The 17877-nt window shown below is 40.3% G+C and overlaps 1 protein-coding gene across 2 annotated transcripts in view; it reads left to right on the top strand.

Moving 5' to 3' along the window:
* Positions 1–17877, top strand: part of COL5A1 (collagen type V alpha 1 chain) — a 303659-nt gene that overhangs the window by 193934 nt on the left and 91848 nt on the right. For both annotated transcript variants that reach the window (XM_027869258.1, XM_027869257.1), the window contains exons 18-25: positions 671–724; positions 3477–3530; positions 4737–4781; positions 8465–8518; positions 11277–11321; positions 13088–13141; positions 14090–14134; positions 15154–15207. In XM_027869258.1, the coding sequence (XP_027725059.1) occupies positions 671–724; positions 3477–3530; positions 4737–4781; positions 8465–8518; positions 11277–11321; positions 13088–13141; positions 14090–14134; positions 15154–15207 (405 nt within the window). The remainder of the gene's footprint in view (positions 1–670; positions 725–3476; positions 3531–4736; positions 4782–8464; positions 8519–11276; positions 11322–13087; positions 13142–14089; positions 14135–15153; positions 15208–17877) is intronic.

The raw sequence follows: 17877 nt of genomic DNA, 5'->3' as shown, positions 1-17877 counted from the left end.
TGATATTTCCCAAAGAATATATTTTCTAAACCAAAACAAAAATTAGTGAAAATTTTGTAAATCTTTAATATCTGGCTTAATAAATGATGGCTGGATTTTCATATCTGCTTCTGCATCCAGTCTGTTATGATATGTTGTTTTGATTGAACTATACAAAGAAAATTCAGTCTCAAACAGATATGTAGTTAGAAAAAGGAGGAATATTTTAATAAGCAGGTAACATCTTAGTATTATTATAAAAATAGATTAGGCCTCGCAGACCTTCTGAAAGGATCTTATGGACCTCTGGGTATGCAATTTGAAAACCACTAGATTAGATTACCTACCAAGACTCCTCCAGATTTAGAATGCTCCTGAGTCTTGAAAGGTGCCAGGTTTCCCCCCCCCCATCAGCTTGGGATGCATTACAGCCTAGTGAAGGAAGTAGGGAAGAGTGACTAACTAGGTAGGCCATGGGGTAGGGGAAGAAAACTGGACCCTGTGTATTCTTTATTAGGCTGTACGTTGCATGCATATCCTTGCATTGAAGCATTGTATAGAGTTCTGTATGCTGTCTGAAATAAAGGGAAGAATTGAACCTGTTGTCCCAATAATGTCTGGAGAGTGAAGGAGAGATGGAGTTCAGGTGCTAGAGAATCTGAACTGACTTTCTTTGTTCTTTTCCTTTTAGGGTGACCGTGGTTTTGATGGATTGGCTGGTTTGCCTGGAGAGAAGGGACATAGGGTAAGCATTGAAAATGCAATCACCATGTGCCTAAAATAGTTAACAGAGAAATCCCATAGTAAGCCTTGACAACCATGGATGTTTCCTATGAATGTCTCAGTGTCCCCAAGCGAAAAGTGGGAAGCTTTGTTCATGTGCAGGAATGATGGATCAGACCTCTGAGGGGATAACCGAATGACATTAATGAAGATATTCTTTGAACCTTATATATGTTTCTAACTTCCCAGAATGATGGAGAATTTAGAGAAACTAGCAATGACAGAAGGAAGAGGAAATGAAAAGATACCTAAGCGACTTCTTTGTTGTTGGAAAGTCAACTCCTTCTTCAACCACCCCCAAAATAAATGGGAAGAATAGTGACACCTACCTTATAGAGTTATTGGAAGGATAAAATGAGATGAAATTGCAAAGTACTTTGCAAACTTTAAAGAGTTATATTAATGCCAGCTATTATTATTAATAATAAGTAGATTTTAAAAATCTGTAGTTCATAATTAAGCCAAGCCAAATCATTTTAAAATTGAATTAAAAGAAAAAAGCTTTTATTTTAGAAATTTACTGCAGTGTTTTAGTGATATCCTCAGTCACCTTGAGTAAACCAAAAGGCTACTGTTTAAGCACAGAAAGGAGAGGAATAAAACAAAAAGCAAACCAAACTTCACACCACAGAATAGGTGATTTTGGCAAGTTTAGGATGAAGCCTCAGTGGCTGTACACATTGGAGGGTGCTGTAATTGCTTTTGAAAAGAAAGCAAAACATTAGAAGAGAACCTGGGAAGTTGTTCTCCAAGCTAATCTATTCTCACATAAGGTCAGTATTTAGCCTGTGGACTCTATAGCTGCCTAAAGACTAACTACTCAGTTGTTTGAATTACCTAAAGGAAAAGATGATCAGGGAGTAGCTTTGGGAACCAGATTTTTCAACATTTAGATTATCCTGAAATTTTTTCTCTTACCTTCTCTTGCCATCCCTTCTCATACCACTGAGTACTTGTGTTGTGAATGGGAAGACATCTTGAAGGAGCCCTGTGGCATGTTCTTTCAGTGTCTTCAATAGTTACAAAACTGCATGCTTCGATGGTGAGTTTGACTTTGGGAAACAGCCAAGTCATTTAGAGGTGAGTCTTCTGACTCAAGTTGGTACCCAAGGAGGGCAGATGCCACTTTGCAGCCTAAGCGTCACCATGTGTGATGAGGTTGGTAACTTACATGCTCTATAAACTGGTTCTAAAGACGATTCTTCAGTAGAGGCTGTTGAGGAGAAGGGAACCACTATAATTTGGAAGACAGTATTTATTTGGATGTCTAAGTTTTAGTATTTGTCTTATGTGTTAGACAAACTGTGATAATCAGACACAGTTTGATGTGCTGGAAAGAGAGCTAGACTACCTCTATACTGTTCAAATATATTCACATCTTTCCTCTGATACATCCTAGCTGGGCAATACTGGGCAAGTTATTCAATCTCTCTGATCCTCGGTTTCCTTGTCTGTAAAACTGAGATACCACTGGCACAAGCCCTCCCTGGCTCATGAGGTTGGAATTTGTAGACGTAAGGTGGTATAGTGGAATGGGGGGCCAATTTGGGTTTAGAGAACCTGATGCAGGCCATCTCCAGTCATCTTGATGAATATCTGGCCACTGGACCCAGATGACTCCAGAGAAGAAAGTGAGGCTGGTAACTTCGCACAGCCCTCACTCACTTAAATCCAATTCACTTGTAAGTCATGACATCATCTTCCTGATGTCGTGGTCCTCTTCAAGAACAAAGTACAAACAACATCAATAACAACAGCAGAGAGCCTGATAATTGTATAACTTTGAGCAAGTCACACTTCGGGCCTCAGTTTCTTCATGTGTAAGATGAAGGGGCTGGGTGAGCTCCATGAGTTGCATCCCAACTCTAAATCTATGAACCCCTATAAAAAGGAATACATATTAGACTAGATTTAGAAGGCTTGGTTTCTAATCCTAGCTTTATCACTAATTACCTGTGTGATCTTTGGCAAATCACTTTCCTTCTCAGGGTCTCAGTTTCTTTAATTACAGGTTTTAAATAGATTATCTTTCCCAAGTCTAACATCCTACAATCCCAATTTATTATTTTTAGAAATAGGTATTTATTGATATGTTTTATTTATTGGTAGTCATCAAAGAGATGGTCAATGTAGAGGGCTGTTTTTATAACTGTGGTTCTTAGTTACCTACTTTTTTTTAAAACTCTTAGCCTGATCATTCAGGAAGTCTGGACCAGAGAACCTTTCACATTTTGTTTCATTACTTCACGTTCCTGGTCTGTGCAGAGGATTGCTGTTCTCGGTATGGGCTGTACTATTTGGCTAAGTACAGGAGTGTCAACTTACATCTCTCTGACTCTCTGTGTGAAAAGAACTCACGTAACATTTTTTTGTCAGACTTAGATTGAATTTCCATGAGATTTCATGCATGCAGATTGTGAACTGTTGCATGTCCTAAATGTACAGCCCATCTAGCAAACTCTCTCCTTTCAGGACTTATGTGTTCACTCAGGCGGTGAATCTTTCCATCTAGTAATTCTCCCAGTCATCTGGGGTGACTGAACTCTGAAAGCATCGTGCATACCAGTAAAAATGTTTGCAGAGGGCTTTGAATTCGAAGTGCAGGAAGCAGAGAGAAACTAAACATGAGACCAAAGAGAACCTGAACAAAAAATGTATTGATTTTCTTGGGAGAACTCAACAAGGCTTGTCTGACTCCGATCTTACTTTTCCAGGGTGATCCTGGTCCTTCAGGCCCCCCAGGTTCTCCAGGAGATGATGGTGAAAGAGTAAGTTGTCTAATTTATCCCTGACTGCATCTAACTCATCAACCCCCAGTGAGCCTGGGCAAGAAAATTGAAGATGAAATACCAAATAGATATGCAATTGACTGTGTTACTTAAGGCAGAATGTGTAAGGCAGATCAGGTTGGAAATAGAGAGAAGGGAACAATGAGGGAGCCAAGGGAGCTGGTGGTGAGCGGTAGGCAAAGGGGATCTTTCAAATGAGAGGGAATGTCAAGCATGCACCACTCACTTTATCATTTCAGCTAATGCATTGTGTCCAGAAGGTACTCTCCCTACTGGCTGTCTGAGATTGGCGGAGGCCCAAGTCTAAGGAACAGTACAGCCGGATTTTGAGACAGGGGCCCCCGATTGTGCTGGGACTAAAAGATTTATGGGCTTCATGCCTGCAATGATCTCATCTGAATTAGGTGTTGGAGGGAATTCAGAGTGGAGGAACAGAAAGATTTCCAAGGAGTAAGGGTTAAAGGATGATATAAAATAAATAACTTTTCTTTGGTCAAGCAAGAGAGAACCAAATTAGTGGTTGTAAGTTTATGAACAATGTATATTCTCTCCACAGACTTCCTTTCTTCAGTAGATGCTGAAGGAGGGAAGTGACTAACTAGGTGAGCCTAAAAGAAAGTTAACCAAAGGGAAGAGGAATATTGAGAAGCAATTCTTGAGTTCACTGAAACAGTGAAGTCATTTTCTACATGATGTGGATGGAAAAACCCAATCTGGATTTGTTTTGGAGTGGCTTGTCTCGAGCCCTGTGGGAAGACATGTGGCTTCCTATGGTTAAGCTGAATGATCTCATGGTTCCTTTCTCCATCTAATATCAGATTCATGAAGGCAACCCAATCTATTGGGCTCAGTTGACTTCTCTGTCTGATTTCCTCTTCACTGGAGCCTGTGGCCTGTGAGCTACTGTGGCTGCTTCAGCCCTACATGTCTCTCATTTCTCCCACAGTACATCCAGCTAGCTCCTGTTATCTAGAGACAATGACGTGTAGGGGGTTGCTAGAGCATTTCTAAGGGCCAGTAAATTTGGCAAATGTGTCGTGTACTTCTCTAGGCTGAGAAAAATCTTCCTTATGCATGGTCACCCTCTGATTGCTCCAGGGAAACCGATTTTCTGCGTGATTAATATTTAGTGAGAAGGAAACTGGGTGGTGTTTCTCAAACCTGCTTGTTTTTCTTTCTCTCTAGGGTGATGACGGAGAGGTTGGACCCAGAGGTCTGCCAGGAGAGCCTGTAAGTCCATTAGTCCCAGCAGGAAATCAGTAACTCATCAGTTGGACTATTGTCCAATATTTAGGTGCCACTATGTTTAGTTTCATTATAACCATGAATCATTTTTTTTCAATTTATCAAATATTAAGTCTTAACTGTGCATAATGTGCTGTGTTTGGTATTGAGGATACAAAGATAAAACCACAGCTCTCAAGGAATTTACCATCTAGGAACTAAGAATGCAGCAGACTTTGTTAAGTTACCCAAGGATACAGATACAAATGCAGGGACTTCTGGGGGAAAAAAAGATACATTTCTAATGCACCACAGCATGGTTATAAAAGAATAAATTGGAAGGCCCTTGGCCTTTTGGAACAAGATTAGGGCCTCTGCAATGTCCCTTTTGCATCTCAGGGCTCATAGTAGCAGTGATCACCTACTAAGCTGAGTTTGTCACTTTTTCTGATAATAAGCCTTTGCTAAAGGCAAAGTTCCCTGGCAGCATGCCTGTGACCTGAGCAACCAGATGATCTTATGATCTTTTCACTTAGGCTGCTGTATTTGGGCCAAAGCAGATTTCTTTGGTAATGAAAAGGGCATTAATTATTCTTCACATACTGGTGCTTTTAAAATGTCCCTTTTTAGTTGTAAATGCCAGCTTGGCAGTGTGTGTATGGGGACATTAATTGATGAGAAATGTTGCAAACACTTTATAGAACATGGGTCTGACGTTTATAGATTCATTTGGGGCTAAATTATACCCTAGATGTCCTATTAACTTCTATGAGGAATTCATCAACATAGCTATCTCTTTAACACATGTCTAAGCAATAACTTCTGGGTTATTAACTTCCTAAAACATTTACAGGGCCAGGTATTACAATAATGAAGGAAGCATTGAGATGACAATAATAAACATGGAAAGGGTCTAGGCATTTTCTATCAAATTTTATTTGGCTAGTAATCTATGTCCCTGGACTTTCACCCAATAAAAGCCCAGAATGCATATATGACCAAGATGGGGCCTTCTTCAAAGTAGTAGGTAGAGCCTTTGATAACTTGTTGGTGCCATTTTTGAAAGTGCTCTCGTGAGTGTAAACCTAATGCATTGTCAAAGCCTCTGTGCCTGAATTACAGAAAGGAAGGTGAGATGAAAAGCTGAACTTATATCAATTAAAACTTTGTTTTAACATACAGCCAAGCCCAAAAGTTTCCTTCCTTCCCGAAGTTTTGTGGCATGATCTTCTGCCTGGCTTTCCAGGTGTCTTTCTCCCCTCCATAACTTTATACAATTCTCCACAATGATGATTCAGAAATATATTCAGTAAATACCATCTCTAAGAACCCCTTCTATGTTGTGAGCCATATGAAGTATCAGGCAGGGTGTTTGGATCCAAGAGCTATGGTCTCCTTCTAGAGACCTCCAACGAGAAGCAGCTCAATTAGAGGCTCACCATGAAGTGTAGCATAATTGGGCGATGTTTTCCTTGGCAGGTTTTTATTCTCTTCCTCCCTATGAGAACCTGAAAGAATGATCCTGATTTTTCAAATGTTCTTCTGTTCTTAAGAGATCCTCCTTATTCATTCTCTTCTTGTCCTTTGCCTCACTATCAGGCATGTCAAGGAAGGCTTATTTATAGCCAAGGAGGATAGGATAGGGAGCATAGCCTGGATAAAAAGCCAGTGGTTTCCATTGACCTTTGTCAAAAAGGGAAGGGTGTTGGGGCAGCTAGATGGTGCAGTGGATAGAGCACTGGCCCTGAAGTCAGGAGGACCTAAGTTCAAATCTGGCCTCAGACCAAACACTTGACACTTACTAGCTGTGTGACCTTGGGCGAGTCACTTAACCCCAATTGCCTAAAAGAAAAAAAAGGGGAGGGTGTAGGGGAGGAGTGGCCAAGGGGAGCAGGGAAGTGGGGAGGGCCTACCTAGTTAGGCTAAAGACACCTGTAAAACCATATGATGTTCAACTCAGTTCCATTGAACAATAGGAAATAGAGACTGGATCTGTGATTCATTGATAGAGGGAAGTTCCTAGTTGAGGAAAGTCCTTCTATCAATTCAGGTCAGCACCATCTCTGCAACTTACAGTGTTAGCTCAGACTATCAGTGCATAGAGCCCTAATGGGCTAAGTGATCTGGTCACACAGCCCTATGTGTCAGAGATTGGACTTGAACCCAGATCTTCCTGGCTTTTAAAAGGCCAACTCTCTATCCATTCTACCATACTGCCTCTCTATAAAAGAATATGATCTTTAAATCAGTTCCTTTCAGCAAACATGGTAAATGTACCACCAGGCTAGGTGATGACTTTGAATTCTTAAATAGGATGTAGAGCTAAGAACATACCAAGCTGGTTGTAGGATAGTTGGGTGGGCTTTAGAGTTAGCTCTAGAACAGAAGTACAGGCCTTCAACATACAGCAGCCTGGTTCTGCTCAACAGCTCCAAACCATTCTGTTTTAGAGCAAATTCTTGAATGCTTTCAGAGCACACCAAGGTAAGCAGACGTCTAAACCCAAAGACTAAGGCAAAAGAAAGGTGCTCTATAAGGCTGAACACTAACTATGATGGATGGGAATCCAGTTCTTACCATTATCTTTGATGACTCATCTAAAACATGCGTGTGTGCATTTTACTTTGTGAGGTGACAACAAATTTTCTTGGTACAGTTGTTTGGCATGTGAGGCAGTTTATTCTGGGTCTGATTCCCTTCTGAGAATGAAACAAGTTAGTTAAAAATGTTTCCAGAACTCAGATATAGCCTGAGATATCAGTGCTTTTATCACCAACCCAATTATATTTTCAATCTGAGCATATCTGTTGAGTTCTTGCTCAGGGGAGATGCAGGGATAGCATCCCTTAGGCCCTTCTCTCAAGTAGCTTACAGTCTTTTTGGAGAAGCAAAAACCTAGACATGTGGAGCAGCTGCAAACTGCTCTCTCTCCTTCCCTCTATTTCCGTCTCTCTCTTTCTTTGTCTCTTTCTCTCTCTGTTTCTCTCTGTCTCCCAATCTCCTTTTTCCACATACATACATACATACATACATACACACATACATACATGCATGCACACATATACTCTACAGGGACATATGTTCATATTTATATAATGCACATATGTGTGCATATTCACAAATGAATATATGCATACATTCATATATATACTGTATACATATATGCACAAATAAATATGTATTGTATAATACATTTGTATATATATTTAGTTATTTAATAGCTTGAGTCTTTAGTAAGACTTTACACACATGCATATGTATATATGTATTGTATGTATGTATACACATATGTGTTTGTATACACAGAGTATTCTAAAAGTCAACATATTTAATAATTTATTTATGTTTTTAAAGTTTAAAACTGTACTAAGACTTTGGGGATATCCTATACATAAATATGCTACATTGTATATTATTGAAAATCACCACCAAAGGAATTCAGAAGAGATCAATGAGTGTTGAAGCCATCAGAGATTTCAGGAGGTAGAACTTAATGTAGGCTTTGAAAGATAGGTAGGATTTTGATAGGGAAGGGGAGAAAGGAGGGTATTCCATAAAGGACATACGTTACAGCCAAGCCAGCATTTCAGCAAGATGTTTTTATGGTGCTGAGTTTTCAGATCCTGATATCTACATGTATATCTTCATAAGTGGAGTCCTGACATGGATCTTTTCCTTCTTTATTTTAGGGACCTCGTGGTTTGCTTGGACCAAAGGGCCCACCTGGCCCACCTGGACCCCCTGTAAGTTCTGTGGCCTGCTTTGCATCTCTCGCTCCATTGTTGACTTTGAAAATTCACGTTTGTCCTCCCTGTCAGGGCTATGATGTCCCACTTAGTCATTCAGGCAGATAATCTGAACTGATCACTGTGAACACCTGCTCTAAGGAAACCTGAGGTGTTAGTAGAAGCTTAAAGTGCACAGATAAGAGGTGGCCCTGGTCTTTCAAAGCTGGAAGGAATTGTGCTTTCATTAGAAATGCTGCAGGTTTACAAAATAAGGGCCCAGATTTAGAACTGGATTGTTTTTTTCCTCTGAATTTCCTACCTCTTTCCCAGAAAGCTACATAATACATATATATATATATATATATAGGCACATATATATTTTTTAATGTTAAAAAGAGAAACAACAGGAATCCAGGTGCCCTCTCTACTTTACACAGCTCTCCAAAATGATTGTTTAGGCGAAAGTACAGAGGTCAGAGAATTAAGATTCCTGGGATGCAATGTTACCTGTGCCATTCACTTTCTGTATCCTAGGAGAATCATAGACCCACAATACAATGCTGCTGAGAGGGGCCTTCACTGAACTTCCCCACTTTATAGCCCAGAGAAGGACGATCATTTACTCAAGGTTACCCAGTTAGGCCTGGAGAAGAACCAAAACAAGAACCCCATGTCTACTGTCTCCACTTTTGTGCTCCTTTCTCTGCAATTCACTTCTTCATCCAAAGTTGCGTGTGACCATGAAGTAACACTGATGTACTTTCCAAAACCCAGAAGGAGAGATGGTTCATTTTATGGGTCTTTCATTCAATGTAGTTCACTCAGAAGAGAAACAATATCATGCTATCTTGCTACAGTCTCTTGGTGACTGGATTCACCTTCCTCTTCATGGCTTTTAGAGAATGTGTGGCCAGGCTGGGGTGTCCCTAAGGAGATTCTCAGCCGCTGTTGGGTGTGATTCCCCACCCCCACTTCCTTCCATTTGAGTCGTGATCTTCAAAATGTGCTGTTATCCCTGAGTGGTCAGTGTGTACCCAACAGTTGGGAAGCAGCCCAAGTAAGGGGTAACTGCGTCCATCTTAATGGTGAAGAGCCAGTATGTGCTAGAGCCATAGTTCTCAAAGTATTTTTGGTCATGGTGAAGCATCATCATCATTATTATCATTATTCTTTATTCATTTGTTTATTTTTTTCCTGGGGAGAATACATAACAGCAGAGATGAGAGACTCACCCATGTCCATATGATCCCAAGTTTAATTTCTGTCCCATTTGCAGCACACCTGGCCAGAACTAACGCGCTTTGGTATATCATTTGAGAACCGCTGGTGTAACAGAAAGAGCACTGAATTTGGAGTCAGAGGACATGGGTGTGAATCCCTGATCTGTTCCTTTCTATCTGGGTAGACTTGGATGACGCCCTTCCTCCCTCTGGGCCTCAGTTTCCTCAGCTATAAAATGAGAGGTTTGTATAAGATGACCTCTATGGGGCTTTCCAGCTGCAGATCCTATGATAAAATCAGATTCTATTCAAGTAAACCTGGGTGGCCAAGGCAGGGTCTCTTAACAGAGAGCGGTACTTCCCCAAACTGTATCACAGAGTGGAAAAATAACTCCATTCTTTTTTAAACTTTGGCCATCATTGCCCTCAGTGCAGTAACACTTGGCAGCTTAGGTGGCAGGTTCCACAAGCCAGTGAAAAAGTATGAGTCAGATTTTGTTATGTTTTGTTTTTAAGTTTATAGGTTTTAAGAAGCAAGGCCCTCTGGTCATAAAAGTTTTTGTAGACTAGGCTGCAAACCAATGATGGGAAAATACTGACCAAAGTCTTGCAGTCCTATCTGGGTTAGGCAGGTACAATATCTGGGAAACTGGGCAACAGCCACCAACCTCTTCTGTCCCTTTGTCCTTTATTTGATTGGAGGAACTGGGGGTGTTTTATCCTCAAGAAGAGAAGACTCAGAGAATAATTGATAGTTGTCTTCAAGTATTTGAAGAGCTGTTGTAGAGAAAAGGAAGTAGACCTTTTCTGTTTGGTCCCAGAGGGTGGAAGTTGCAACGAGTCAGATTTAATTATTTCCTAATAATTAGAGATGTCCAAAAGTGTAATGGACTGCTACTGGAGGCTGTGAGTTCTCCTTCACAGGAATCTTCAAGCAGGGACCAGATGGCTACTTGTTAAGTGTGTCATAATAGAGATTTCTTTTAGTTATGGGTTGGACTAGAGGGTCCCCAAGGCCCTCTCCAAAGCTAAATTCAATGATTCTGGATTGTGTGGGGGGAAAGGCTAGGATTCTTTGGATAGGGCACATAGGTCTGGTGAATAGCAACATGGAAGGAAGGAGGCAGCTCTGTTCCCCTCATGCAGGCAAGACCAGGACTGCAGATGATTCTGCAGCCAGAGCAAAGCTCCTATTTTCCACAGAAGTTGTTTCCATCTCTTATTTTTGCCAGCTTGTTCCTTCAGGGTGCCTTTTCCCAGCATGCTTCCTCATCTGGAGTGGGAACAGTTTGTTGCCCTGAATTTTTCCCACCACCAGGTACAGAAACTGGGAAATTTTGGCTGGCATTGCTCTCCTTGGTGAGGGGGAGACCAAAGAGTAAGCTGAGCTGATGCAATTTTGAAGCAAGCCTTTCACGATTCACACAGCTGTTCTCCTTCAGCCCCAAAGACCTTGACATCATCTGATGAATTGGTTTTTGGATTTTGTCTTCTCGGGGTGGAGTTTTTCTTTTCATGTATTTTTTTTTCCTCTTTTGTACATTTTTATCCAGGGTGTGACGGGTACGGATGGACAAACTGGCCCAAAAGGAAATGTGGTAAGTCTTTGTTAAGCATCCAGCCACATCACTTTTCCTAAATTACAAGCGCTAATTACTTTCTGGGTACATTCATTTCAAGGCCAGAAGAGGATCTATTTCTATAATAAGGGGAAGTTAATGTATGCTGGTTTTGCAGTGGATTTCCAAGGGAATTTCCCCTTCAGTGCCCTCCAGTATCTGTTGTATCATGATGTATGCTCTTAGAGTAAGAGCCAAAGCAGTTAAACATGGAATCAGCAAAAACAGATGCTGTAAGACAATAGGCTTTAGGCCTTAAAGAGGACAGTGGTTTAGTAGCTGCACTTTCTGGCTGACCATCTCAGGAAAATGATTTCCCACCATAGACCCTTGCTGTCCTATGTAGGAGTAGAAGGAAATTATTTTCTATGTGTAAGTTGATAACAATGGGTGTTTAAAATATGCTTGCAGAGGCCTGTGAGCAGGCCTCACAAAGGTTACTCTCCATATTAGGGTTGTCTGGAAGATACTGGTACATTGGGATGACTTGGAAATTTTACATGGAAACTTGATTTTCCTCCAATGAGTAACTTGCATATATTCTTGGACTGGAAGTCTTCAGGATATTTGCATATTTTAATGAGCATTCACTGTGGAAACCAGTCACCATCACACAAAGGCCTATGCAGCAGTGGATTAATTTTACAAGGTTCAGTGGTAGATTGTAGCAAAAGAGAATCATGATCATTCTTTTCTGACTGGATGCAACCATGCATGATTTCAGTCAGTTAGGGAAGCATCTACTTAGGCAAGCCTGAATGCTACTGGTATCAGACAGTGTTCTGAAGTTGGGCATTGAACAGCTTGAGAATTTGGTCATCTCCATAGTTCCTCCAACCCATAATTTTATCTCTGCCAGGAAGAACAAGTCAGTGGGTCCATATTGGATAAAGCACCTGCAATCACCGCATAGGTCAGGGACTGGCTCTAGATGGCAACCAGTCAAATCAATCAACAAGCACTTATTAAATGCCAATTGTGTTCTAGGCACTGTATTAGATATGGAGGTAAAAAGACAAAAATGAAAATTGCTGTCCTCAAGGAGTTTGCATTCTATTGTGAAAAATGACATATAGACACATATATAGATACAAAATATGACATGACACATATAGGGATACAAAATATATACAATTAAAATTAAAATTAAACTTAGTGGGATTAAACTAGCACGGGATGGGGAATGGATGTGGAGGGGGATCAGGAGAGGCCTGATATAGGCAGTCTTGACACTTCAAAACTGAGTTTTGAAGGAAGCTTGGGATCCTAAGAGGTGGAAGTAAGGTAAGAATACCTTCCATGCCTGGGAGACAGCTTCTTCAAAGGCACGGAGACAGGAGATAGAATGTTGTATGTGAGAGACACCTTCCTTAATGACCTATTAAAAACTGCTGTCATCTAGGAATTTACCTATAGCTTTTTGGAAGCTTTTTAAAATTTTCAGTTTTTATCAACTCTCTGGATATCAAGTTTTATATGTTTGCCTGTTGGATGAAGCTGGATAATTCCCCAACACCCAAACTATGTCCTTTAAGATGTAAGAGAACCATTTAATTTTAATATGATTTTGCCCGTAGATCCTGGTTCTCTGTCTTTGTCAATATTCAACATTTTCTCCTGCTCTTGTTAATAGGCCTTGAGATATAGCCAGTTTTCAGGCTGGAAGATCATTGCTTCTTCATGGGGCAGACTGTTAATACCACTTTGTATTTTGTTCAGTCCCTTTGTTATTTCCTTCCTTACAGGGTCCTCAGGGTGAACCTGGCCCCCCAGGACAACAGGGTAATCCAGGTGCCCAGGTGAGTCTTGTCTGCCTAAAGGATGATGATGTTTTTATACTTAGAAATTTCATGACCCAGAGGCCCCAGAACTCAAGGAGAGATATACTAGGCTTAAAGCTAAGACACCTAGCTTTAGAACTTTGAAAGACTTAGGAACTCCAGTCGTTACAGTGACCAACCACAAGTACACAGTATGAAACATGGTAACTATCTCCTAATAGAGAGGTGATGGACTCAGAGTACAGATTGAGGCATACACACACAGACAGACACACTCACACATGTAATATGGTGGCCAATGTGGGAATTTATTTTGCTTGACTAGAATATTTGTGATGGGCTTTTTGTTTTTCTTACTTTCTCAATGGAGATGAGGAGAGGGTGGTGGGAAGGAGAGAATGCTGATCTGAAGATGAAATTAAATTGAATTTTTACAAAAAATACACTTAATTTTGGGTCCTAGGCTGTTGTGTCCACGTGACTTTGGACAAGTCATTGAATTACTCTGAGACTCTTCTTCCTCATCTGTAAAAAAAAAAAAAACAACAACAGCAATAGGTAACCAAGCCTGCCTCACCACTGTCAGGTTCTATACTGAATGTGATGATGCTTTAGCAATTTGTAACACCCTCTCCATAAATGTAAATGAGCCTCATCATTGTTAGAAGAGTTTACCCAATATGCAGCCATCCATTTAAGCCCATTCTCAAGGCCTACTTCAACCTCCCAAACACTCCTGTCCCTTTACATGATGCCTGGTCTGCTGCAGCTAATATAGTATACCACAGATGGCTAACAGTAAAGTGCAGAGACTGGCATTTTTTTGGCTTTGGTGCATTTTAATGCAGGAGGAGTAATGAGACTGGAGGTCAGTAAGATAGAGAAAGGATATACACAAACTAAGCAGATGCTCTGGGTAAATCAAATTATCTGACTTCTTCCCCTCCATTCATTTTCTGTTTACAGGGTCTTCCAGGTCCTCAGGGTGCAATTGGTCCACCAGGAGAAAAAGTATGTGCTTTGCTTCCCACTTTCCCCAATACAAAATAATGTAATGGTCGTTATCAGTATGCATTTGCCCATCTGACTACTTCCCCACTACCCCACCCCATCTCCCATTACACATCTGTTCTTGCCTGTGTATAGGAATGTTTAATCTGTCTACATCCAGGCTAGGAAGAGGAAAATTGCACAGTTAATCTCTAATTCATAACATTTGCATTTGTTTTCGATCTGAAAGGCAGCATTTTGAGGGAAGTAAAACATCAGGATGTTTTCACTCAGATATTAGCTAGGAAAAAGGTTGAGCCATGGGATAAGAGTAGAACCCTGGGTAACAAATTGAAGTTTTTGCTTTTCTGCCTCAGGCAGGGAAATTTTCACTTTGACACAAAACATCTTCTGGGGCCAGCAGAGGATTATTTCCAATAGATTTTGTGTATGTATGGCTCCCATGACTTCGTGGCTTTGGAGACCCCCAGAGGTTTGAAAATTCTCTCTGATTGGCCACCTCATTTTGGTGAGGACATTGGTCAGTGGAAGCCAAGTGCCCTGAATGAAAAACAAGATTTACTCAATGGGATTTCTTCATGGTGTCAGCTGGTTCTAAGTTGAGTTTTATTGCTTTTAAGGCATGCCCTTCCCTCCTCCTTCACCTTGCTGAAGGCAGCTTTCTGGCCATCTTTTTATCTACCCTACAGAGTTCTGAACAAAGCATTTGGGATCCTGTTTGGTAAAAGCTTGGGTCCTGATTTCTTTCATCAGACTGACGTCTTGCCATTATAGAGATTCCTTTTAATGGGCTGCATTTGAGAAGATGAAAATTTAGTGGAAATCAGCATCTTTCAATAGCATTGTCTGATTCAGTCCTTGTCTGAGTCATGATGGAGATCCCCAAAGGTCATCTTGGGATGAGAAAAGGAGTGGGGGTGTTACCACTTTCCCATATACAGCGCCTATGAATACTAGACAAATGTATTACAAGTATTGACTGCAGGGTAATTTCTTGCTCATCTTTTTTTTTTTCCTAGGGCCCCTTAGGTAAACCTGGGCTTCCAGGAATGCCTGGTGCAGATGGACCTCCTGTAAGTTGTGTTAAATTTATTTGAATTGATTTTGTTAAGTTACATGGAGTTGAATTGAATGCTCCTCCTCTCCCAAGTCCTGACTTCCCATCCCCCTAACACAGCAACCAACTCACTCTCAGTCAGAAGATACATTTTACAGATTCACAAGGGTGGACATTTCTGAGCTTCATTTGACTCATTCTCTAAATCTGTTAATAAATGCACATTTGGTCTCATGCCTGATTGCACAGTAATTATTGGGTTTGGGACATGCTTTTCATAATGTGTTTCAATCAAAGAGTGGCGATTGCCTTGGTAGGAAAGCTATTATTTATTACTGTGTGTCATTTAATTATTGGAACCTACCCTAGCATATTTAACAGCTTGTGGGGGAGGGGGAAAGGAGAAGGAGAAATAATCAGCTAGGTGTGAAAGATCCTCAGTGAGTAATCTGTTCTGTAGAAAGAAAGGGGGATGCTAAGTCCTAATAGTAATACAAAAGCATATTTTTAGCTTGGAGACAATGGGAGGTGAGAGGCATGAATTTACAGTAGTGTAAGCTCACGATTGCACTGCCAAATTGGAGATCTCCTGGAAATAATCAGTTAAACTCCCAAATCTAGTCCATGGGCAAGCTGTACAAATTATAAAAAATAAGATAGTTGAGGGGAAACAGTATAGAGTGAGGGTGGTTTTTATTAGGTCATTCTCTTTGTAAGGGGTACCATGGATTCTCTTGACTGCATTCATTGTATATGGAATATTTTAATAAAAATTTTTAACTAAATCAATTATTAAGGCTATACTATATTTTATAGTTTTAATAATTCTATCAGAAGACAAAATAAATAAAAAGGTTAATGATGTTAATAATTATTTGGTATCTGATTAGTAAACATCTCTTTGCTTTAATTTTCATCTTTAGATCTGTGGCTTCCTAGCTCTAGCCCACAGATGGAGCCCTAACCCTAGCTACAGGGCAGCTAGATAGCACAGTGGATAGAACACCTGGCCTAGAGTCAGGAAGAGCTGAGTTCAAAACCGGCTTCAGTCACTTACTAGCTGTGTGACACTGGGCAAGTCACTTAACCCTGTTTGCCTCAGTTTTCTCATCTGTAAAATGAGTTGAAGAAGGAAATGACAAACCATACCAGTATCCTTGCCAAGAAAATCCCAAATGGGGTCATGAAGAGTCAAGTATGACTGAGCATTTTATTGGTGGATGGTATTGATTTCAAAGTAGGCCACATAGCAATATATGGATGCCTCAGGACAAATATGTCCGGTATACTGTGGTGGTACTTCAGCATAGATATCTTTCTTATGGAGAATTAGGAAGACCATCTTCATATTCTTCAATATAGTGGGAAATATATACTCTTAAATATACTCAAAAAAATCTTTAAATAGCCATCCAGATGTTGAAAGAACTATTTTTTATAGCCAACTCCAGTGAGGTTGTCAGTTATAGAAAGCCCCTTAAAATGCTTTGTTTGAAGGATGTGTCCCAAACCCCATGCTTCTTCAAATATGATACTTTCTGACACTCATGGAAATGATGGTGAAATACAATGGATAGCAAAATAGAGTAAAGAAAAAATTAGTTTTTGAGGGGAAAAAATCTCTGACATATAGAAAAACAATTATTTCTTCAAAACACTATAGGCAATACTTTTGCTACACTTGAGTCAAAATGTGTGAGTGTACAAAACACAGCCCCCACTCCCAGCCCCTGGGCTCCAGATGTATCAGAATGACCACCTCACTACTAACTCTTAAGTGGTTCAAGAAAGACCTGGTTGTCAGACTACAGGTTCTGAAATAAGCAGCGCCTTCAGGAACAACTGCAGCTTTGGAATTCTCTACATATAATCTTGCTTTTTTGGAGAGAAATGAGTCTGCCATATGATGACCTGAATTCCAGTCACAGCTTCTGCTAGAGCACCAGCAGGAACACAGCATTGCGCCTGGTGAAAATTTGGCCATGAGGCTATTTGCTGCATTAAGATACCCTTGAAGGCACAAACTCAAGGTTTTACACTTCCTGACTTGATTGGCTTATTTACTCTTTGAAAAACTGTTAAAAATATTTTTTTTTAAGTACAAAAACCAAATGCACAAATATTGTCCCCCTCTTAAACAAATACATTAAGATAATGTTTCTCAAAGTGATGGGCCATTGGGTCTCTACTACATGACTGTATTCCACTGAGCTTTGGTTGAAGCAATATTTCTTGACAGTAGATATTTCTCTTCTTTAGTTTTCTAAATATTGGCTGATTGAACATGATGCCGGAGTGATTAAAGTTCACTGAAAAATAGACTGTGCTGGGAAGCTAGGTGCTGCCAGCCCTAAGAATGAATTGGTACATGCCTGGATTTAAAAGAGCACTGGGGGAGAAGAATGTAGCAATTTCAGTTAGACCTCAGTTTCCACATTTGCAAAATATAGGGTCTGGACTACTGGATCTCTAATGTCTCTTCCAGTTTCAAATGGAAATTCTAAGTGGGGCATGTATTAAATAAGGTTGTGGCCTACAATCTCAAGATAAACTTCATACCCATGTAAGTTGAGAAAGAACTATAATCAGTTCCAAGATGAGTGATGGGAGCTGCTGATCTTAGCCCTTGTCAACAGCCTTTCATCTTGCTTTTTCTTCTAGCAAATAGATATTTAAGTTTTTAGAG

Source organism: Vombatus ursinus, unplaced genomic scaffold, assembly GCF_900497805.2.
Source record: "Vombatus ursinus unplaced genomic scaffold, bare-nosed wombat genome assembly UNPS02014793.1, whole genome shotgun sequence".
In the NCBI taxonomy this organism is placed as follows: Eukaryota; Metazoa; Chordata; class Mammalia; order Diprotodontia; family Vombatidae; genus Vombatus; species Vombatus ursinus.
The sequence above is the reverse complement of the archived record's forward strand: the minus strand, read 5'-3'. Positions and strand labels throughout refer to the sequence as shown.